Source organism: Rhyacophila brunnea, unplaced genomic scaffold (assembly GCF_057557595.1).
Source record: "Rhyacophila brunnea isolate RB1 unplaced genomic scaffold, BYU_Rbru_1.0 scaffold_14, whole genome shotgun sequence".
Taxonomy (NCBI): Eukaryota; Metazoa; Arthropoda; class Insecta; order Trichoptera; family Rhyacophilidae; genus Rhyacophila; species Rhyacophila brunnea.
This window is the reverse complement of record NW_028232796.1, coordinates 34,819,687-34,845,684: the sequence shown is the minus strand read 5'-3', so window position 1 is coordinate 34,845,684 and position 25,998 is coordinate 34,819,687. Positions and strand designations below refer to the sequence as shown.

At 34.8% G+C, this 25,998-nt stretch overlaps 1 protein-coding gene across 1 annotated transcript; it reads right to left on the bottom strand.

The window, feature by feature from the left end:
- Positions 1–1,889: 1,889 nt before the first annotated feature.
- Positions 1,890–25,944, bottom strand: Sec3 (exocyst complex component Sec3). The gene is made up of 15 exons (XM_085942221.1): positions 25,375–25,944; positions 23,048–23,243; positions 21,761–21,924; positions 20,293–20,399; positions 18,793–18,913; positions 15,914–16,044; positions 15,078–15,330; positions 14,613–14,804; positions 12,887–12,964; positions 12,043–12,302; positions 9,458–9,674; positions 8,135–8,282; positions 4,069–4,214; positions 3,078–3,272; positions 1,890–2,460 (listed from the first exon to the last, which is right to left on the bottom strand). Exons 1-15 carry the CDS (start codon positions 25,624–25,626, stop codon positions 2,308–2,310), a joined length of 2,613 nt encoding a protein of 870 aa, XP_085798347.1. The 5' UTR covers positions 25,627–25,944; the 3' UTR covers positions 1,890–2,307.
- Positions 25,945–25,998: the final 54 nt, after the last annotated feature.

Here is a 25,998-nt window from a genome sequence, read left to right as displayed (position 1 = left end):
CATCACTTGTCTTTCGCCATCGCAAAGAAATAATTTCCCAATTCTTGTGATAATTCTAAGTTTTGGTCTTATTTTGGAAATTCAATGCATTCAATTTTAAACTATAAAAATCTATGCTGTGATTGTTCGATTGAAGCGTTGGGCATGCCTGATTTGGGGAGAAATATCGTCGTTCTTTTGGAACCAGCACAGTTTAAAGCCATTTTGCAAAATACAGCTTTGGTCACGTCTTCAGTGGATAAATTATTAAATATAAAATAGACACGTGAGCATAAAAATAATTGCAGCATTGCATGAATCGGCTAATACAACAATATCAAGTAAAACAATGGTTCATAATAAACTCTTAAATCTAATTGACTTAAATTGTTCTTGAATATTATTTAGCAATATGGAAATACATTCGAATTTAAATTCAAATTCCATCAAGTACCTTCGGTCGATAGTATTAATACTAGATGTATATTTGCACACCCAGAAAATATTACACAAACTTGAACAAAGAAATAATAAATTACATTCAAATCTGTCCCTTTGCAATTTTTTTTAGAACAAACTCAATTGTGAGAAGTAAGGCGTCTAATGAGAAGAAATAATTCGTCTAAGAATGCAGTGGCGAGGGGTAAAGGTAGGCTGTTAAGAACCAACATAAATAGTGCACATTTAACTTTGTCAGTCATACATATTTGTTTTCATTAGAATAAGACTACAATTATTTACAGATGGTCAACACTTGCAGATGGTGTTGGTTAGTTTTTAAAAATCAATTATTAAACTCTGTCTCAACAAAACCATAATAGTTTATGTCAGCTATGGGTGATCCAACATAAATATTGCACACTTTTTCAGTCATAATTGTTTGTTTTCGTTGAATTAAGAATACATATTATTACAGATGTTGGTTAGTTTTATAAATTCATTAAGCCCTGCCTATAACAGATAAAATACTGTGCTATCTATGGTATACCCAAAATTAAATAGTATATTTTATAGATTGACTATTATGCATTATGACTTGGTTTACACAGGGTTTAATTGAATTTTAAAAACTAACTAAAACCATCTGCAATTTAAAGTCGTAATTCAATGGAAAAAAAAATACATATGACTGACAAAGTTTAGTGTGCACTATTTATGTCGGATCTTAACAGCTTACCTCCAACCTTCACCACTGAAAGAATGCCCATATTGACAATATTTCGTAAAATTTCTCTCCTTATTACAACTAAAATATTAATAATCGTCAGTCACGTCTACTATGATAAATTGACTCATTCTTTTCATTGGATTCGCTGTGATACGGCGCGAGTGCATGTGGACAGCTCAATGAGAACACCTGTACATCGACCGCGCGCGAGAAGTGACATGTGGCGATTACATGTGGAAGGCTCAATGAGGTCACATGTACGTGGAATACGCGCAAGTTTTTATGCGCGAGTCAATCGTGCCATTTGGACAAACGTAAATATCTGTACTTATTGTATTTACAGGTTGAGAACCAAACTTAGTTACGTTTTCAGATCTATCGATTTCACATCAAATCGTGGAACACACAGAATTTCAGAATTTGTTATTATGTGAAAAGATGTCGTAATATTTACTTGTTATGATTAATTCTCTTCATTGCTCATCCAGCAAGTCAACATGCCTATATTAAATAAACAAAGCATTGCAAAGATACATTAGTAATTCAGACTGATTCAAATTAACAAATGATGTCAATCCAATGATTTAATTCTAATTAAAGCCTTTGTAGAACAGCCTTTTATTCTATTTCAGTGTTACCATGAACATGATAATGCTATTCGACATCTTATAAAATTCAACAAAACCAGAAAGAAATCAAAAAATAATAGAGAGCCCGTGTATTAAAATGATAAATATTGTTTATGGACACAAAACCAAAATTGTATTATTTGTCAAAGAGGTACATAATATTATTGATTATTTTTGTTTGGGGTAACCCGTATATTTTACATAGATTTTGTCTCCAGTATAAATCGACCAATCTTGATTGCACAAACTTTCAGGTTTGCCAATTCTCACGACCTTTAAATTAACGCGGCCTGATATATTAATTACATTTCTCTGTAGCATGACAAAGTAAAATGTAACCGATATAGGTGATCTGATAAAACTGGGAAACAATCCGGAGACGTACAGCAATTGTCAGTAAAAGCACGATTAAAAGAAGAAGAAATTCCAAATAACACACGTAACTTTTTCTGCCTTTACACACTTTGATCACAATGTATTGCGTCCATTTTGGTGATTCAATATTAGGTTCTAACTTTTTCTAAAATTCTGTTAGTGCGAGCGCGCTATTTCCGAGAATGATTCTAGGATATCCTTGATGGTGAAGTCTAAAGCGATCATGGATCCGGGATAGCACTGCTGGATATGTTCTTCGAGATATTTATACTGCGTGATGAATTCCTCCTGCATGGCTCGCCACACAACCTGTAAGTAAAACAATCGTGAAAGTGGTTTAGTTAAATTTTTTTACGTATTTCTATGACGTGGTGGATAAAGGGGGTTGGCCACACTGAGCCAAGCACAACAGAATTAAGCCGCAGCATCTCACCCGCTTTCATTCATATCATTTGGTGCTATTTACGATGCCAAAGTATACAGGTGTATGGAATAACTCTGGAATATGAATGTATATTTTAAACATTTTAGAATCAGTAGCAATAATGTAAATTTCAATGCTTTACGGCCATCTGTTTCCAATACAACAGCTCACGGTGAGCGATTTATATTATGTAACTGTGTCCTCTAATTAGTTAGTAGAAGTTCAATAAATAAAAACTTTTGTTTATTTTTCTTCAGGAAGTTTAGTGCTAAATAAAAAATCAATTACGTCCTAAAGATTTAAAAAACTGCTTGTCTTATATAGTGTAATCTATTTTTATACGATACGGATAACCCACAAAATATCTGAAAATTATTGACAAATGCCGTACTATTCGCATTTCTAGCAATAAGTGTAATTTCGCGAATTTATTCCAAAATTCATTCTGGTGCGTCTGTCAGGATGGTGACCTAGTTTGTCTAAATAAACAAAAATATCTTACTTGTAGCAGATTTTCTTCCTCACATAGATGTTTTTCGACCTTCTTGTAGAGACTGTCCAGCCCTTTTTTGACTTCTCTATGGGGATACATTGCGATCACTTTCCTAAGTTCTTGTTTGCTAAATGCCATTTGGTAAGATATTTCAGATTTGTTTACGCCCTGACTGACACGGCTTTCCACTCCTTCAAAGAATAACTGTAAACATAAAACTGAAATTAACAATTGAATATTGAATAAAAATGTGTTGACTCTCATTTTACTGGGATCATGACAATTATTGCGAGGTGTCTCGGAGGGAGGTTGTTAAGATTCAACATAAATAGTGCACACAAAACTTTGTCATACTTATCTGTTATCATTGTACTAAGGATACAATTTGCAGATGGTGCTGGTTAGTTTTAAAATTCAATTAGACCCTGCCTAACCGAACCATAATAGTTTGGGTATGTTATGGGCGATCCGACAAAAATTGTGCACACATTTTTAGTTATACTTATTTGTTTTCGTTGAATTAAGAATACATATCACAGATGGTCATGCATAGTTTTTTTTAAATTTACTAAGCCCTGCCTAGCCAAACCATAATTGATAAAAAATATTCTTCTACATATTTATCTATAAAATTCTAAAATTATGCAAGTATGTAAATGAATATTTTTTGACTATTGTCTATCTTGAAATTAGCATAAATAATGAATAATAATTCATAATACTTGAGTTGGCACTCTCCATCATTGAATTTATAGAGATAGTGATTCTGCGAAATGACTAAATTTGTCGCCGAGACAGCATGATAGTATGTGACGTGCATCATAATGTATTTGAAACTTTATGGAGAGAGATGCCTGCTGGACAATTTCGTTGTGTGGTAAGCCATGGACTGGAACAGACTATATCACCATTAAAACTATCTAGCTAGATGGTAAATCAATTACTGAAAATGTAAGTTGTAGTGATTGATGCAAACGAATATAATAAAAGTAATTCTCACATTCAGTTTTTCTAGAGGTCTTCCAAAATATTGGGTGACATAGGCCTTGAGAGAATCGTTGTATTTTACTTTGGCTTCCTTCCTCAATCCATCCAGCGAAGGTATTTTCAATTGACATAACAATGAATAGAGGTGATGAAAGTTCTCTGAAAATCATAAAAAAGAATTTAATGTACATTTATAATAATTGTACATTATTAATAGAAATGGTTGGTAACGCGGACGTCTCCGTTAGTCGCTGTTTCGATCCCGTAGCTTGGCAAAATGTATATTGATTTTTTCAATGTGTGTTTTATCCAGTACAAGAAACCAATGGGTTTGGCGTATGGTCATTTCTCACAAAATAAAAGTATGTTAATAAAACCTCCACTCTATGAAGGTCCATATGATCTGCTTACGAGTCAACATGATAATTTACTAGAAAACAAAAATATCTTGTAAAAATTATTTAGAAATGCTTCAGACACATATCTACATTATTAGAAAAAATCAGATTCAAACAAACATCTTTCGCTCTCCAGGAGAGGGTAATAGGCACTGAGTATGGTGTCCAAAATGGTGTCCGGAAACTTGTATATATGCAGTTCACCATGAATCGTATCACACTTCTCCGTGAAATGTTGTATCGGAAATATATGGCCGTATATTAAAGACCGTCCAACCTCTTTGGGTCGTATAGTACCTACTAACATAAAATTCATGTCTAAATAAAACAGTTCTTGTCGATTACACTTTACAGGAAGCCAGTAGCAAATAAATTTTCAAAAAAGCCGATATACTGGATTATTTATTCGGTTAGGTTTTCATTCTTGAATTCATGAATTTTGCCAAAATCAGCTATGAAAATTGAATAATGTTCATATTGAATCTTATAAAATTGGACACCGTATAGTATACGGTCGTCTCTTTCCGATAAGAAAGCTCGCGGCAAAATGTTTTACGTAGAATTTACATGTAACCGTCCAAAACATATTACAATCTGAGGGTAAATGCAACAGTCTTCATTAAATATACATCATTTGGAACAGCGTCAGAAACATATCTATTCCTCTTCTATAAAAAAATTATAAAGATTGGACCAAATCGGACTTGAATCCACATCCATTGTAATCTGGGTGAGAGCTTTAATAGTTAAGATATTCTATAATGAATTACAAAAGTTGATTCCCATTAACCCTTTAACAGCCACTGACGAGTGGTTCTCGTCATGGGCGTCTACTTTCGTGCGCCCGTGACGAGCGAAACTCGTCGCGCCGTTTTTGAGCCTAATATGAGTCATATCGTCAGAGTCTATACGTGTATTGACATCTATGGGCAAGCTCTGCAGGCAGAAATGTTTGAAAAGTCAAATACATCGCGAGAATAAAGGGGATTCCCGAGAGGCCCGTTCAGGGTTACCGATTTCTTCCCATGTACTGAGAAATTTTTGACTCATTAGTTCGCACCGCTATCGCGTAATAATTGGTCGTCGGTATGATAGTCTGATTTGCGTTCTAATTGAAAGAATTTGCATTTTTTCTTATTGAAATTTAATTTGTGTTGAGTTACGAAGTGTTGTGAGTATTTATATTTATATTTCGCGGATGATTTGCGTATACAAGTGTTATATTTACGAGTTTACTTATTGAATTGAAACATTTTCGATGTTTTCAGATTGAAAATTTTATTAGTGTCGAGTGACTAAGTACTGTGACTATTTTTATTTATATTTTGCATTCAATTTGGACAAACAAAAGTGTTATATTTACGAGTTTAGTTTACCAATTTTTCCAATTCAAAATGGATGAATATTGTGAAGATGGTGAAATTGACAATCTTTTAGAAACGATTGAATCTGAAGACGATAGTGATGATTCCGAAGTTGATGAAGTTGACGATACTTTGGAAGTTGAAGAAAATGAACCAACTACATCCGAAGCTACTGAAAGGCCGACATTTGAGTGGAAATCGGATTTATTTGACCCGCGCGCATTTTCATTCGATGATACTGAATCGGGATGCAAAGCAGATAGTTTAGCTTTGGATGCAATTGAAATTGATTATTTCAAGTGTTTTATCCACATTTCCTTTATTGAAATGATAGTGCGAGAGACAAATAAACAATTTAAATTTGCTACAAAAAATATCACGGTTCTAAGTGATCGTTTACGACGATGGGTAGACTGCACAACCGATGATATATACACATTATTGGGAGTGTGCATGCTCATGTCACGTAATTCTCGCAACAAAATTACTGAACACTGGTCTATCAAAAGACCGTTGTTTTCACCGTATTATTCCGAATCAATGTCCAGAAATCGTTTTGAGCTCTTGCATCGAATGTTGCATTTTAGCGATAATGAAACCCAAATTCCCGGAGATCGATTGTACAAGATAAGACAGGTCTTGCAAGAGCTGAAAATTTCTTTCAAACAGTACTTGTATCCTTATCAAAATTTGTGCATCGATGAGAGTCTTCTTCTCTTCAAAGGGAGGCTTTTATTTCGCCAATTTATCCGAACGAAGGCAAGTCGTTTCGGCATTAAAATTTTCGTAATGGCCGATTGTAAAACTGGCTTTGTGTTAGATATAATAATTTATACAGGGAAACAAACAGAAATTCAGAAGAAAAATTACATCGGAATATCAGGCAACGTTGTGGTGACATTACTTGAACCGTACTTGGAACGAGGACATACGCTTTTCATCGACAATTGGTACAGCAGCCCAACATTGTTCAAGTACCTGTATGACCACCGGACAAATGCCTGCGGAACCGTGAGAAGAAATCGAATTGGGATGCCGAAATTCGTAAAAAAAATTGAAGAGAGGGGAAACCGAGGCATTTCACACTGACGAAATGATGGCATTGGCGTGGAAAGACAAAAAAGACGTGACAATGTTGACCACAGTGCACAAGAATGTATTCAAACCGACGGGAAAAGTAAACTATGTGACAAAAATTCCTATTTCAAAACCCGAGTCCATCGTGGACTACAACAAAAACATGGGCGCTGTAGACCAAAGTGACATGATGCTTTCATCCGTAAACTCATCACGAAAAACCCTGAAATGGTACAAAAAACTTTTTTTCCATCTATTAGATTTATCATTACTGAATGCGCATATATTGTACCAACAAAAAACTGGTAAAAAACAGCCCTTAGGTGACTTTCAGTTGAACGTTATTGATCAACTGATTCAAAAACACAAGACACAGCCAAAGACAAATTTGAAGCGGAAGGTGCCGCTACCCACTAGGCTTACGGAGAGGCATTTTCTGGGTAAAATACCACCCACGGACAAAAAAAATAGTGCCACCAAAAGGTGTTACGTATGTTATAATACAAAAAACAATAAGAAACGTAGGGAAACGCGGTTTGTGTGCAAGCAATGTGACATTGCACTATGCTTTGAACCGTGTTTCGAAATTTACCATACGGAAGAAAACTTTTAAAGATGTTTATGTGGACAGTGAAAATAATACTGATATTGCAAAAAAAAATGTGTATTTGTAAAATTTATAAATTTTATAAATTTTTTTTTTGAATTTTTTAAAAATATTTTTGAACTATTTCTTGTAAATTCGCAGTGTTGTGATAACCCTAACCTTGGTGCAAATTTTCCGACATTTTCGTGAAATTATGAATGAAAAACCCTTTCGACGAACTTCAAATGATGTCTCATAATATGTAAGTGCTAGATATAAAATTTTCCACTGATAATTTTTTTTTTTATATATTATTTAATTCTTGGGCCCTGGAGATTATACCTAGTATTATCAGCTGGGCTGCTAAAAGGTTAACAGAATGAAGAAATCAGATTCATATTTGTTACAAAGTATCAACAATTATACATCTATTACGGGTGCAATTCCTATTCGGGACAAGTTAGTTTTTAACGATTTTTTCGAAGATGTCTATTTCTGAGGTTGGTCCGAATTATGCAATAATATTACTAAATTTGTTTCATATATGGCATTGGTGTTGTCTTTGTATTATTAATTTATAATATTTTTTTATGCAATACTAAGTAGTTGAACCTGTTTGGAATTCACCGACGATAATTATTATTGTTTACTGACCCATTTTGATAACTTGGTGTGGTGTTCTCGGATGATCCATCCTCTGTATGGAGTGCATCATGGCGCTTACCAGCTGAACGTACCACTTGTCCAGGTCGGCGCGTCTATTCGACTTGCTGAAGATACTTTCGGCCGTCTTGCAAAATTCCTACAAAAAAATAACAATTCCTTTTAGCATGCAGTCCTAAAAGCAAAAGCCATCCGTGCCACGGACGAATTAACTTGCCAAAGCATGTATGTCGCGTCAGGCCACGGACAAATTACAACGTCATAACTTCTGAATAAACATTCTGTGTATATTTTCTAAGTAATATTTATCATTTTAACGTGAAAATATTCACGATAAACATGATATGTTGGTAAGTTTTCACAAATATTTATCATTCCGTTCCTATATCATATTTTTTAAAGGATTTATTTTATTCCGAAAATAGCTGGCCTACAAGTGTCCACCTAGTAAATATTGGCTGGCAGTGATAAGGTTAATTAAACAGTCTATTTATTACAAGGAAGAATGCACAGTTTTCAATATTGCAATTTAATTGAATCTGAATGTCCTAAACATGCTGAAAATTAAGAATTTGGCGGTTATGTTAGGGGTCTAAACGGAGACAATCTGCACACATTATAGAAACAATATTTGTGTCATTATAATGCCATATCTTTTCAGCCTTATGACCAAACATTTGATGAATCACATAAAATACATAGTGGTTGAGCTTTTTAAGTGGACTGTAATAATTATTTTGTGGGAAGATGGGAGGTCGGATCTAGGCGTGGGGGCGATGGAACAGAATGCCAGACACTGACCTTTGTGATGATGTATGATGGCTCCGTGGTCTGGTTTCAACTTTCGCACGCGCGGTATAGTTGTTTTGGGTCACCCGGTTCGTACACTCCCGCACTTTGTGACACAGTTTTATGGATTATATGTGAGGGTGTATGAATGATGATAATAGAGTCTGTATCTATTGAGTCAATCACTTAAGCGACGGAAAGCTATTAGAAGCCCGCACGTGTTCGCTGTCGAGATGCAACTGAATGTCTCTTTGCAACACGATCTCTCATGACGCACAATTGCTTATACATTGTCTGGTGACAATAACACTGAGGATTAGGAGGTGGGTGATGAGATAGGGAATGGAATGGGAATATAAATGGCCCATCCACATAGTATTATTTGAAACCACATCATTTTGTTTCATTTTTTCATATAAACGTGGTTATTGAAACTATTCTAAATATATCCATCAGATATTACACTTATTATAAACTGACCAAAGACCATAGATAATAATATTTTCGGTTAGTTTAGAAGTGTACCTCAAAGCTTTCCACGAACGGAAGTATACCACACTTGGGTTTCCTCATGGTGGCTTTGCACGGCTCTGATAATGCTTGGAGACGCCTCCTCAGCGCAGCATCACATGCTCGTTTCGCTTGTACCAGACAGGATCCCAGAGAAACGGATAATAAACTTCCAGCATCTCGGGCTGCTAATACATGGGTTCCGACGACAACCAAGGTCTGCATGCAGCCACTGAAAATAATCAAAATAATATTGTTAATCATTTTAAACCAATGTCTTGCAAAATACAAAAGCTAGGGTTGAGGGCATAGATATGTATGTGAAAGAAAAAGCGAGATTCTTAGTTCCGCAGATCACCACTAAGATATTCATAGCCATGATATAATAATGTCTATTATTATATGAGATCACGTGAGCATGCCCTTTCCAGATGGAAGCGAAATCCTCAAAAAAGGGAGAAAAACCAGATCACCAGAGGATTGCTCCAGTTGGTGACGTAGTAATGTCACCATCCCAGGATATGAAGATATTATAAAAAAAATATTATCAGCCTCACATGCACAGACTGGACGTAAACCGATGTTTACAAAACAATCATCTCGCTAAGTGCTTTTCAAGTTAATTGCAAGCACCAATGATTTTTTCCAACCAAGAATGTTGAATTTACTCTGCATGTAAGTACATTGAGTTACACATGCTTTGCGGATCTAAGAGGCCATCCATAGACTGAAACCGTATGCGGCTTAGAACCGTGTGCCATACTAAACTTATGATTACTGTTCATGGAAACATATTTTCACAAAGTATATTATAAGCATCTGATTGTAACCGTTTATACCATACAATTCACTTACAAACTTGGTGAAATTATATTTTCATAAGTTTAGTGTGGCACACGCTTCTAAACCGCATACTGTTTCAGTCTATGGATGGCCTCTTAACTAAATCAAATACACAAAGTCGACAAGCTGCAGTCACGCCAGTATGTGAGGCCACCGACAGAAAAATAATATTTTAAAAAATTACCAACAACCAACGCACACGATGGCCGAGTGGCTTAAGCATCGGCTTATAGAGTCGTGAGTCTAGCAAACACACCTATTGTTGTACAATTTGTGTTTGAGTCAGAGTATGGACCTATTAAGTCGAGCAAGTGGCTAACATCCATTTCTCATAAAAACAATACTCTGTTAATACAAACCTCCACACCGTGGAGGCCCATTTATGATCATATTAGGATCGGACATGGTCGAAAAAAAAAAAAACAGTGAATAATATTTACTGAACTGTATGGTAAGCAGTGGCGAAGGGTGGAGGTAAGCTGTTAAGATTCGCTATAAATAGTGCACACTAAACTTTTTTAGTCATATGTATTTGTTTTTATTGAACTAAGACTACAATTTACAGATGGTGTTAGTTAGTTTTTAAAAATCAATTAAACCATGCCTAAACGAAACCATAATAGTTTTGGTCTAATTTGGGCAATACGACAAAATTGTGCACACTTTTTCATTGATAGTTATTTGTTTTCGTTGGATTAAATATACATATAACACATATTGTTGGTTATTTTTTTTAATTCATTAAGCCCTGACTAAAACAAACTATAATAAATAAAAAAAAATATTCTATTTATAAAATATTGAAAGTTATGTATGATTTAATTGCAAAGTTTTAGATATTTTATAGATAGGCATGTATTTTTTGACTATTATCTATTATGGCTTGGTTTATCAGGGTTTAATTGAATTTTAAAAACTAACCAACACTATCTGTAAATTGTAGTCTTATTTCAATGAAAACAAATATGTATGTCTGAAAAAGTTTAATGTGCAATTTTTATAGCGGATCTTAACAGCCTACCTCCACCCTTCGCCACTGATGGTAAGTAATAGGTGGCTTGAGATAATAGACATTTTCTAAAATAAACTATTTAAAATACTCATCTATTCACAATAATTTGAATTGAATTTTAACGTCAGATATAAATATTTGATAGCGAAGAAAAATACACTTTTAAGACGATACATCAGTGAAACGGCAAATAATTTTCAACTATAGACGCGACGAAATTTTGGACTCGCTGGCATTCTGAAAGCGAACGTCGAGGTGTCAATACGTCAATTTGTTTCGTGATGGCGACGGGTGTATTAATTCTTAAATTATGTAAAGATGACTAAAAACGTTACCGATTTACTTGAAAAAGAAAGCATGTCAATGAATATATTATTATTGTTACTAATAGAACAATAAACATAACATTAAATGGACGCATGTTGGATTTATATGACAAATTATATTTCGTTTGGCATGCGTGATTTGCACCCGCGACCCGCAATCCGCGCATCGCCCAGCCACGATCTTTGTAGACCATGCCTCAACTGAGGTATAGCCTTAAGCGATGGTCATACATATTTTTTACAATTTTACGAATAGAGCTTTTTACAAAAAAACCTGCAATTTATTTTTCAATTCGTAAATTTTATTTTAGGTTTGAACTTGATTGAGCTATGTACGGGAATCAATATCTAATGTGTGCTTTCTTAAAAGTCTATGTGCGTTTTAGCTTACAGGGAACAGTGGTGTCACATTCACTTACTAAGCGTCTACTCTTTCATAATGTGCAATAAAAGCAGCCAGCTCCTGTTCTAAGCAGGGGAACAATTCTGCCATCATCCTCCGGACATCCTCGCTGAAGAGCCTATCCTGGCGAGACCTCCCGAGGTCCTGTCCTTGCCCCTGAAGATCTCCCGATCCTGGCGATAGATCTTTACTGCTGAGGTCATCGCTCGATGGAGAGATCACGAGGCTCGCTGATGTGTCGGCGTTGAATGAGCCATCCATTGATTGCTGGCCGCTCTGAGGGACAGATTTAAAAATTTGATGAATTAATACACCTGACAATAATCATGTCATTCCGTATATTTTATAAAATAGTTGAGAACTAAAAGGTTGGGCAGTGAGGTCATATAAAATTTAATCTTGAAATCCTGGGATTCGAGTAGATTCAATCCAGTGATTTTAGGATTAACAAATTGACCGGGACACCAAGATTGCAAATCCTAATGAAAAGCAAGAATGCTTTAGTTAGGTTACGATAAAATTTAGATATTATTTGTCTTGTACTTTTTCAATATTGGGTAAATAATACTATTGATAATACGGCAACATCGATTGTTAAATTAAATTTATCATCTTATCATCAATGGTTGTGCAGTAATGTATCCGTTTGGTAAGTTGAGAGTCTCTGGTATAAATCCTGAATCTGGTAAAATTAACATGTAGCTTTTCAATGTCTGTTTGACTGGGTTGAGCAAGTGACTAACATACATTTCTCATTAAAAAAAATCTGCACGAAAACCTCTTCCGTGAGGCGGCCAAGATTTATACCAGATTGTAGAATTAAAAAAAAAAATATGAATGTGGAAAGTTTTTCAAATTACCTTGGGTCCGTCCAATTGGAAAAAGGAAACACAAAATTGCTGTTCGCAAAGGCATACTGGTTCCAGCTGTGATAATACCTGAAAAAATTTATTATTAAAAATTTTGACAACATTATAAATGACAATAGACTGCATGTTATATTTCACTCTGTCAAAATCCGCTAGATAAATTTTATTCTTTCGTAATAAATAGAGAGTATATTAAACAGGAAGTGATCGAAAAATTAACTCTACCTTCATTATGATAATGGTCAATTTGCAAACTGCCTTACAATTATTTATGTCTGATTACTGCTTTCTTTCTCCCTAACACGTCTGTATACTTACGCCACCTAGTACTAGGTACAGGGGGTCCTCGTTATCCGAAGGTAATTCGGACCGAAAAATTATCTCTTAAAGCGAATCTGTTTAAAACGGGGACCAAAATTACTTAGTAAATGGGTTGAATTGGGATACGTTTAGAAAAGAAAAAGACACATGAGCAAGACAGAAATAGTGTAGGAGTGTGGAATTGAAAGTGACAATTGACGACTGTGAGCTATTGCGCTTGTGCTTTTTATGTGTTTTTATAGGTTTTTTACATTCTCCTGCAAATTCGTAACTGCAGGGACTTTTTGGATTATCTGCTCGTTACATAGCGCCATAAAATTGACCATGGGAGAAATACTGGCTGACAACAAGAAATCGGCGATAACAACAAGTGGCTGTGGTCGCATATAAAAAACTTCTCAGTGACGTACTTGTCATGGTGGCAAAGCGTGCTGGAGGCATGTTTAAATAATGTATCGGCTCTCCTTTTAGATGTGTCTCTTTTTCTTCCTCGCAATAAACCAAAAGTTTATTAATAATAATTATAACATCACTCCTGGTCGTTTAAGACTTATTTTATTATAAAAAGCATCAATTTACATAATTTGATAGATCCGTACACCACGGGAGCGTAAAATGAAATGATAAATTTGCGGGCGTTCCTCATTTAAAAGTGGAAAAGCGATTAGTTGCACTGGAGGGGATTGTTAGTTCACAATTTTAACACGTGGACAAGAAGTTCTTGTTCGACAATACTCATCACGTAAGTTATTTCTTATTGAAAGTTCTGCGCAAAATGATATAACATATCATCACTGTTCTAAGTCACCCTTTTTACGATTACTTAATAAACTTGCATGATAGACCATTTCAAACATTTTAACAACTTCAAAGTCAAATTACTCAAAACTAGTATTCTCCAGTTAGTGTGTTCTGCCAGAACAGAGTCGATATTATGTACTATAAATTTGTGAATCATGTTATCTCTTGGAATGAATGGCAATATTCTGACGAAAATCACCAGCATGGATAACAATCAGGCTGTTCATAATTTTATATGATTATTACCATCTTTTCTATATCAGAAAATCGCTTTACATTCGTTCAAGGTCTAAGCTTTTCCAGTTTCTTGCAATTTTCAGAATATCGTCATTCATCATAACTCCATTGTAACATTTGTAGATACTATCGGTGAATTCTGAATTCAAATCAATATATTTTTGAGGTTGCATAATTGCAAATTTTGTTGTTACGTTACCAAGGTTACTGATTATTAAAGGAATACATATGTCAATAAATTCCAATTTTAATAATGTATGGGGAAATTCAAATGTTAATTGAAGCCACACAAAATTCTCAAAACACTTGTGTTGATTCAAGTTTCGTGAAGATTTGATAATTGATATTAATTTCTTACAGTTTCTAAAATGGCATCGAAAGAATGTGATGAAGTGGAATGACTAGAAGCATCTTCTTTGAGATCGGCAGCTTTGCTTTTCTTCTCCTTGGGATTTTGTGTGGTGGTGTTGCCCCCGATTAACTGTCTCGCGTGCTCGAAGAATTGCTTTATATCTCTATCATATAGTTTGCTTAATGAACTTGTATATACCTAGAACCAAAATAATGAAAACAGTTAATATAAAAATTAAGCCAAGGCATAATATTTAGCCAACGCCAGGCGTGTGACTATTTTGAAGAGTTGCTTCCGGGATTCAACCAAGTTATCAATAAACTAAGCCTAGAAATCAGAACAGGAATGATAAGAGGCTATTTATATCTTTAGAAGGTGAGGACAGTTATCAGTTGCGACATCTAAAGTGAGTTTCTTCAATGTCTCTCTAATACTAAAAATTTGTATAAATTTAACCAACAAAACTCTTACTCTAGTTAAAGCTACATAGGCCTTGGAGTCCATTTGCTTGGTCCAGTGCATGAGCGGGGCATATTCGGAGAGCTCTTCGTGAATGTGGGTTCTTTGGGGCAGCGTAAGACCATCAGCTCCTAGCATGGAGAGCTCCTGACTTGCGTCATTGCCTAGATGAATTAATAAATTGTTTAGATGGCGTGTGAGTGCCTGGGTGAATTTTTCTTTATATTTGTTGACTTTTCGCAGTTGCTCTTGACTCGCAGCCAACCTAGAGAAAATAGAGACAAATATTATGAAAAGATTAAATTAATAAAAATTAGTATTTACCGCATATAAATATTATTTTATGAAATGTGTTCGCTCACATAGTGAGCTTTAATCGAGTGAGTACCAAAATTTAGCATTAGGTGCAATGCACACCAAAGTTTGGCTCAACATCAACATAGCCATAAATCATAACAGCCAGCAATGTTCTAAATCTCTCCCGCACACAGCCACAACAGTGACGTGATGCGACCTCCTGTCAAAATGAATAAGCATCATTTTACATCTGACAAAGAAACAGTAATCCGGTGTTCCGAATTACGCATGATAGAAAAAAAATGTTTAGTAACAAAGTCATTTTTGTCAGATTCAGGATTTGAGCCTGTACCCACTAGCTTTCTACTACACTAGAGACGGGTACTCTACAAACTGAATCGATGTTGACTCTATAAATGAATGTCTTGAAAAAGTAAGTCATTCTGACAATGGATGATTAATCCATGATGAAAAGCAAATGAAATTTCATGCTATATATTAATTTCACCAAACAATGAAGATATTTATTTATAAACAGACAAAAGATTTACTTTTGCATGAAAGGTGGTTGTGGGGTGGTGAGAGCATTCCGAAGAATGTTTCCTGCATTGAGAGCTGCTTCTCTTCCTTCAGCAGTTGTCAGGACTATATCCATCGAAGCACCGGTTACATCCAACCAGATCTGTAATAAAATACACAAAAGTTTAAGGGCGGCTTCTATGAGTGAATTTGTAAATAACAATTTCATTTTAAATAATCAATATGTAAAAAATAAACTTACAATTACAAAAAAAATTAAGTACATAAAATAAGCATTTTTCGGAAGTAAAATTTTTATTAAGTACCTACATAATAGTTTGTATAATGTTATGAATATTGTTATCATTAAAATGTTATTTCATAAGTGTTTTAGGTGACAACAATTTTTAAAAAAACTCTAGTTTTGACATACCTCTTCTTTCTTAATTTAAAAAAACTGCAGTTTTTTCTAGACAATATAAATAAATGGGTATGATTTTTTATACACCTGATTAACAGAAACTGCCAATCACCATTGAACAGCAGCACATCTATTCTATACACAAGGCTGCTATCGGCGACTATCGAGGGTGTTAATCATATTTATGTATTGTGGTCATGGCCCCCACAAGGGGGAGCTGACAGGGCTCTAGCCTGGGGGCCCGGGCTCTGGAGGGGCCCGTCGTGGCGCGACTACCTTATAAGTGAGATAAACACACATCACAAAATTGCTCTAATGGTAAAAAAGTCGTCTGTGGCGCTATTCTACTTTATGGATATTAACATTTAAAAATATGTGATTATGTAATGCAAATTTTGATTATTGTGTGAAAACTTCATATCTCAAGTGGATTTATTGAAAAATACAAAAAAATACACTGAATATCCTTAATTTTACCTGGAACACCATTTGGAAAACGTTTCTGTAGAGCGTCACACGGCTTTTAACCCTAGCAATACGTAGGGGGTCCCGACAAAGATCCTGACCTGGGGGCCACCATGATTGTGGTATTATAATTGTCACAATAAGTTAGCTGTCTAAACTGTCAAACCTGTCTATCTCGCTCTAAAAGTTAACTCAGCACTTATTGTACGAGGGTGGGTCAATAATTCCTTAGAAAAAAGCATTAAAATAGTTTTTATTTTTGTATTTTTTTTTTATTTCTCAACATAATCTCCTTGGAGCTCAATACAATTGGTTAGACGTTTCTCAATTTTTTTTAAACCGTCAGAAAAATAAGTTTTCGGAAGGTCCTCAAAATAAGCATTTGTCCGATCGATGACTTCTTCATTTGAAAAAAAACGTTGTCCACTTAGCCATTTTTTTAAGTTTGGGAAAAGGAAAAAGTCACTGGGGGCTAAATCTGGCGAATACGGTGGGTGGTCGACCAATTCAAACTTCAATCCTTCAATTTTAGCCATTGATCGTAAACATGTGTGAACACGGGCATTGTCCTGATGAAAGAGGATTTTTTTCCTGTTTAAATGAGGCCGTTTTTCTTCAATTTCGTTTTTTAGCTGGTCCAATAAAGATGCATAATAATCCCCTGTTATTGTTTTTCCTTTTTCCAAATAGTCAACGAAAATAATTCCACGTGCATCCCAAAATACAGTAGCCATAACCTTACCAGCTGATTTTACGGTTTTCGCCTTCTTTGGACATGGTTCGCCTTTCGCAATCCACTGCTTTGACTGTTCTTTCGTGTCGGGAGTATAGTGGTGTATCCATGTTTCATCTACAGTCACAAAGCGACGAAAAAATTCATCCGGATTGCGTTGCATGAGCGACAACAGGGCTTTAGAGGCCACCACCCTATTGCGTTTATTGTCGACTGTGAGCAAACGCGGCACCCATCTTGCAGAAACTTTTTTCATGCCCAATTTGTCATGTAAAATAGAAATGACGCTACCTTTTGAGATCCCTGTAACCTCAATTATCTCACTCAACTTTAATCTTCGGTCACTTAACACCATATCGTGGATTTTATTGATCATTTCTGGTGTAGTCACCTCTACAGGACGTCCTGAGCGTGGTTCATCCTTTGTTGATGTACGACCACGTTTAAATTCATTTAACCAGTTATAAATAGTTGCAAGTGAAGGAGCAGATATGCCGTGAACTAAATCCAACTCATTTTTTATTTCCTTTGCTGTTAACCCTTTTATATTAAAATGTTTAATAACAGCTCTAAACTCAATTTTCTCCATTTTTGTAAACAAGCAAATTTTTTTTTAAATGTACGAAAATAAAAAACAACAACCCGACCAATCTGATTGAAACTTCGCAGCATACTGAATCGGTAGTGCCGCTGCATGAAAACAAACCGCTTACAGTACTAGTCGTGCCACCTGTCGGCTTTTCTAAGGACTTATTGACCCACCCTCGTAACAATTATAATAGGTACCTACTCAATACATAAATATGATAAACTACCCTCAATAGCCGCCGATAATAGCCTTATGTATAGAATAGATGCGCAGATCTAGTCTAAATCGAAGCAGTTGATATCTAGCATCAAATACAGGAAAGCTGGTTAATTTTATACAATGTAACATTTAGGAAAAATAAGGAAAAATCAGTGTGCACAAAATGAAAGCATGTATTTCCATCTAGTCTACCGCATCTTTAAGACTATTAGAAAATATTTCTTATTTAATTTTGCCAACTGCGCGCGCTTAGATAAAAATCTATAATATAGGTTTTATGGTTTATGTAGCCTCAGAAATTAGCTTGGTAAATGATATGCTGATTGGAACGAGTTATCCAAAATTGTAGAATACGGTACCGAACCAGAAGACTGCTTGTATCACCTTCATATTCAATGGACAATGAATAATTTGACAATATTTTAAAATGATAAAACTAATTTACTATATTTTATGTAAAAAATTAAATGGTTTTGTAGCTTACAATGATGTTTTCAAGTTGCTGCAGAAGTTTTTGACTATTTCTATTTGCCGTTTCTATCATTCCGTTCTTTTCCTCCATTTTGTCCATCGTGTCACGTATATGACAGAGCATTTCATCATACCTACAACACAATACAATATAGTATAATATAAGAATACACAGAAATAATTCTGTGCGCGAAAGGAAAGACGAGATAAGTCTGAAAGTTTTCAAGAGAGCCAAAACACGATTGATTTTTGGACAACTTTGTATTGGAATTCCCATGTTTTTGTATAGAATTTAGTAATTTAGAGGCATTGATTTGACTCGTGGTTTTTCTCATTTATGCTTATTTGGTTTATTTGGCATATTCAACTCATTTTTCAATCAAAGACATCGCCCTTTCGCACCCTTTTTTTTTTTGACCATGTCTGATCGTGTGTTTTTACGATAAATGGATGTCAGCCACTTGCTCAACCTATTAGCTTCATACTCTGACTCATACACAAATTGAAAAACAGTATGTCTACTTGCTAGACCCACAACATTATAAGGCGCGCCGGCCATCATGGGTAGCACACATAATATTAGTATAAATAGTAAGTATGTAATTGACCACAAAAAAATGCATTAGTAAGGGACGTGAACTGATATATTAGTGTGATTGGGTATTAATTCGACTAAACCAAACCCATTTAATTATTAAAACATCAAATTTTTTACAGTAAGATAGTTTCACACAATTCTCATAGGTAATGGTAAGCTAGTTTTGGCAGCCAGGAACGTGGCAAATGCTTTCATATATATATCCACCATCACTATTGACACAGTAACATCGTGTTTATTACGTATAATGTAATCATGTATACTCACAAAATCATTGTTTTCAGGGGGGTTAGGAGAAAAAGGTCTTAATTATCTTATAATAATAATCTTTGGATAAATAAATATTGATTGCATCGTAACCTCTAATTGGAATTCTGTCTTGTGCATCTGCTGAGTAGTGAAGGTGACAGTAAAGACTTAATAGCGCCTGTACACATGCATGGATTTATTTGCAGTAATAGCGAGTATTTTAAACTATCATGACAATAACCGATTACACGTAAAAGTGCTGACTATCTCTCCAATCTCATTCTTCAAGAGTAAGTAAGGGAGAAACAATGTTGTCATTTTATGGGGTACTATTTTTTGACAGGTCATAAAAATCAGTTACACAAAATGAGTCACTACTCGGTGTAGTTAATTTTTTGCCGGCAGGTCAACTAGCAGGCCACTATCGTTCTACTGCGCAGACGCAGATCAAAAAAATCCTGACTGTCGCATGAAAATTCAGAAGCTTCCAAACTTTATTGATTCATGCATGCAATCTTGCAACTTCATGACAATACGTGTTTACATGTGCATTTTCTTGTTATGGCCGCGATAATACGTACTGTCAGCAGTAAATCCATGCACGTGTAAATATGTTATAAGGTTACAGTAATGACAAAGAATAATGGTTATACTGTAATACAATACCTATCTAGTCTTGCTTCTACTATTTCTGCATATGAGATGGCTTCCTCTAATTTGTTCATCAGTGATTCTACTTGTGTTTCGGATGCCAACATGCTCTCAATATTTTCCTACAAATTTAAAACAAACATAATTAAATCTTTTCAATGGATATAGTATGTACATGCTTTCAGATAAGTAATCAATTTGGTTATTAGATATAAAACATATTATTTTTGTGTAATTAAACATCACTATGTAGGAACACAAAAAGGGGCGGTAGCCTTTAATATTATGATAAGTAAACATGGCAAGCAGGCACATATTCGATTACATCATTTTTCTGACATATTATATTATGTAATCCGCAAATGATGAATAAAAAAGCAAATATATTTGTGCAAGGTGATGTTCAGGTAAAACTATATAAGACGAAAATATGAGAGTAAACAATTTTAAGATAAGTAACTTTTAACGGCACCTGTTGGATGCAATTCTAGATAAATTAAATGTATCCATACCTACAACACTCATCCAAAAATATTATTATTTTAAGTTGGTTAAATTAGTTCTGCTTTATAAAGGTATCACGTTATGTTTAAGTAAGTTTCGATACCTTGGGCAGAAAACTAGAAAGAGTGGTAGGATTGCTGGGTGAGATAGGTGCGATCAGACCACTGTCAGTGATACCATCTATAGCTACTAGCCCCGCCTGCTACCAACGCATCTAAATTGCTATGCAACAATACCATACAAATTGCAGCAGTGGCGAAGGGTGTAGTTAGGCTGTGGAGATCCGGCATAAATAGTGCACACTAAACTTTGTCAGTCATACTTATTTGTGTTCATTGAACTAAAAATACATGTATTACAGATGGTGCTGGTTAATTTTTTAAAATTCATTAAGCCATGTCTAAACCAAATCATAATAGATAACAAAATATTCTTTTATCTATAAAATATCTAATGTATGATTGTATGGCATAATCTCAGATATTTTATAGATATACGAATATTTATTATGACTTGATTTACGCAGGGTTTATTTGAATTTTAAAAACTAACAAACATTATCTGCAATTTGTAGTCTTGGTTCAATGAAAGAAAATACATACATATGACTGTCAAAGTTTAGTGTGTACTATTTACCTAATTTACCTAAACCCTTCGCCACTGATGTATTGAGAATTTCAAATTAATTTTTAACATGTTAATATTTATTGATGACTTATGTAGTTTTACATGTTTTTAAAATGTAATCAATTATATACCCAAACACTAAAGATTTAATTTTACAATCAATATGAAATGAAACGTTACTAATATTTTCTATGATAAATAATTAAGTAAAAGTCAATATTCAAAACGTTGGGTAAAAATCTTTCAATAAGAAAAGCTGGGATACTAGTTTATGAATATTTTTATAAGATAGCAATACTATTAGAACATTTTATAATGAATTTGAACTGTTCTGTAATAATTATCTGCTTACCCCATCTAATATAGATAGCTTATCGCCGAGCTGTGACATGAACTGTTCTGCGTTTGCAATTGCCGAATCGCAGTTTCCGACGAGGCTCATAAGGTCTGTGGTATCGTCCAAGTCACCGCTGATGGCCTGGTATTCGTAGCCTGATTCACTTTCCGCTACTTGGGCTACAGAAAGAATGTTATATTAACCATATTATAAATGGAAATTTAAATACAGTATGTAGTAATAGTTTTCTCATTCACACAAACCTGTGTGAAGAATAAGTGACAAGAATATCAGAATCAATCATGAGCTGTATTCAAACATACAATATGTTAACAAAAAAATCAATATATCGAGTATAAAATTAAGCTAAGGTAATCTATTTTTAGTGAAGACAATCTTGTATACTAAATATCTACCATTGAGCTAGAAAACAAAAAATCGCATTGTTCACAAATTGATGGTAAAGTCTGTCCATTTTGCTGCATACTACATATTCCCACCTTCACAACTAAAGTATAAAAACCCTGGCTTTTTTGGAGCTGAAACCTTTCATTAATTGGCGCATCTAGAAATATTGGGGACCTACGCAATACAGATTTAGAGTAAGTATCAAATAGTTATTTTAATATAACTAGTGAGTTTAAATTGAAAAAGAATGAATCGAATTATGGGTTTATTAACTGAATATTTAATTCTTATTTGATGCTTGCATGACAGTGCTGTTTCATGGTAGCGAGTCATGGGATCTTAGAAAGGCTTAGAGTAACCGTATACTGAGCTACGAGAACAGATGTTTGCGGCAGATACTAGAACGTGAACTATGCGGCCTCTCAACAGGCTGATAGTGAGGAGGCGATGTTGGACTTTGCTATACTACATGCTGTGGATGCATTAAAAAAATTTGAACCTGACTTGCTTGTTCATCAAGTTAACTAGATTCCAGCGTCCTAAAATTCTACTAATGCCATCCAGAGTGTGGACGGCGGAACTACTGTATGCTGGCATGACCTAGGAAAATTACTGGCGAGCGACAGGAATTCTTGAAGGCACCGTGTGGTGTACATAATGCTCTAACTGAAGAGTGCATATGGTCAAAGAAAGAAGACGATATTTTATAACTAAACTAATAGAAATTGCGTATGAGTCTCCAGTTTCATCGTGGAAAATTTTTTATCCATTCATTAAAAACAAATATCAGACCAATATTTAGGGGTTATGTCCACTGAGCTTCATTGCATACTCTAATAATGCAGTAGTTAGGCAGCCGCTTGCATTTAATTAGGATTAACATTTGATACACACCTGGTATGATGAGAGGACTGTCCGGACTTTGAAGGTTTTGAAGACCTAACCAGACCTCTGGAAAATGTGAAAACTCCATTTTGGCTTTGCTGTGAACAACAATCTGATGAAGGCCAGTTATAAAATTCTGTCTGTCATGTTCGTTCAATGCCACCCATCTATATAATTTATCTGCGGTTATATCTAAAGTGAGAACCTGAAATTGATTGAAAAAGGTTAGTAATTTGAGTGCAAAGTATAATAACTAAACTATTAATGTAAAAATTCAGTACAACATAGTTTAACCCAAAGATGTTGAAAACCCCCTTTTATAGAGATACGAGCCTAAATGAATGAAATTGAAGCAAAAAAAGGACCATTCAATGGCTCTGTTCTATAGTACGATGTCTTTTTAAAATTTTAAGTTTCGAGTTGTTAGCCATTATATTCGTATAACGCTCCTCTTCAGTTCCACAAAATTACAACTCGAAAAAATTACTAGTTGTCCTCGTAGGGCCGATGTTTTTGTCACGTTTCTACAAGTCAGTATAGGTGAGTCAAAACTTTGATCAGCCATTACTCAAAACTATTAATTCCTTGTGTTAGCACTATGGAACTGAGCCATTGCGTTGGTCCACATATGAAATTAGCTACAAGTGACCGCATTGCAGATAACTTCACACACTATTGTCAAAAATTCATCACGATGCGTAGATAAGTAGCCAATACTACTAATCTTCGACATCATTGCCTAGTTGAAAAATCATATAAAACTGTTTATAACAGTAAGTAATCAGAGCGAACATAAAAAATGGTTGCCGTTGCGTATGTGAGAAAATTGGAATGGCAACTGATGAATCTGTTGGCAGGATCTTACAACATATGAATATGTGTATTAATTAAGGCGCTAAGTACCAAAAAAATAAAAACTGACATTTTTATAGAAAAGTGTTCTACATACCAACGCCAATAACTTCAACTATGGTCTAAGTGCCTCAAGCAAGTCAAAAAAATACAGTAAAATATTTAAACATGTCGACGTTACAACTCCGTTGGCGTGTTTTATTTATAGTGGTGTAAGTAGCACTGCAGTGGTCAACGTCATTCAATATGAAATAGCTGACATGGTGTGTTGACACTTGCGAGTTCTTAATACCTAAAATTATAGAAGCTGCCGTGATTGCTTAACACTATGAAACCACATTTTTCAAAAGGTCTGCTTCATGTAATTTTACTGCAATGACTCGGTATTTTGTAACTACAGGCAATACTACTTTTTGGTACTTAGAGCCTTATTTAATACACGTATTCATATTACATACCAAGATCTGTGACAATGTGCCCATAAGTAATGACAATTAATTTTAGTGATAAAAGGTCGTTCAATTCGAGATAAGGTGTTCGTAAAATAAGACAGTTAGATTAGTTAGCGATCCATTGTAGAATAGAGAGTATGTAGGAGCATACTTTCAAGTTCGTGAGCATGACGGCAGACATGTTGGCCCTCGGTGATTGAAGCAGTCATAAAGAGACACTTCACAAGGCTTGGACGTGCATGGATGCTGCCAGAGTGCTACACTGTAACTTTATGGTACAGTTTCAAGGATTCGGTTGCCGTAGTCGACCCTACTTCACTATGCAGCAGTACCAGAATAGTCATCAACATGCTGTAGGACTCACATGGCGAGAGGCACGAGATGTGGTGATGGACCGAGGGAAGAAGTATGAACTTGTGCTTATCCTATGCTTCAAAACTGGAGCGTAACAGGGTGAAGTAAGTAAGTATGTAAAAGGACTTGTATATTGATTGAAGATCAATATTTGAAGTCTATCTTAACAGTAGGAAACATAACTACAACGTATTGTGACTCGTGAAGTAGTATAGTCAGTTACTAACAAGAAATAATAATTTATTGCTAGGTGGATGTTGGTGTTGTAGTTTTTAAATCGTTTATCAATGATATGGTGGGTAAATGATTTATTTAAAAATGTATATTAGTATTATCTCCATGGAACGGAGCATGGAATCAAGTGTGTAAAAGGGTTTACGGTAGAATGACTGCGGTGGTTAGATTATGTAGAAAAAGAGAGTATCTTTGAGGATAAGGCAGCTTGCGGCAGAGAGAGGGAAGTGGAGACATTTTCTGGAGGTCATTAAGATCCACATTGGTAGTGTTGATGATGATTGTGGACTGTTGATTTACACATTGAACGATTAGGCATACTTACCGAAAATTAATGAAATATAAATAAATACTTTCGTACACATAATACTAGCTTTTCAGCTATATTATTAAATGTGTCTGAGCTTAACTAATGAAAAGAATTGGAATAATAACGTTACTTACGCCTAGGTCAGTCCCTCCATCTATGCTTCTGATCTCATTCAGCAGCCAAGTTCGTTTCTTTTTAAAGGCATTCTTATCTATTCTTTTTACTTGGCACACAGCCACCGAAGTGGGTAGATCGGTGCTGTTTACTATGCATAAGTAGCAAGTCTTTTTCTTCTTCAAAAGTTTTGCCACTTCGCAAACAACTAACAATTTCTCAGCGTTCGCCTCAAACACCTCTATTTGAAGACTGTGTCGAATCGCAGCCATTGTTTGTGTGTATTATACACTTTTTTAATACAAAAAACTACTTTTATTCAATTGACGGTCTTGGGAACCGATGTAAAAAATATATATTTCAACATTATAACAATTGCACGGGTAAGATACGTAAAGCGTGTTCATATCTGGAAGCAAACAATCATTTTTCAATTATCAATCTCGTAATTAAAGCCAAATTAAACCGTTTTTAAATCTTGAATTACAAAATAATTCGGCAAACGTCAAGGGAGGGTATGACATTTCGTGATAAAATAATTATTTATGGCTGTTAGCTAACTAACTTTTTTTAACGGTCTTTGAGTTGGGAATGTGCTTTATTTTGGGGAAATTTAATTAATTTTACATGGTAAATAAATAATC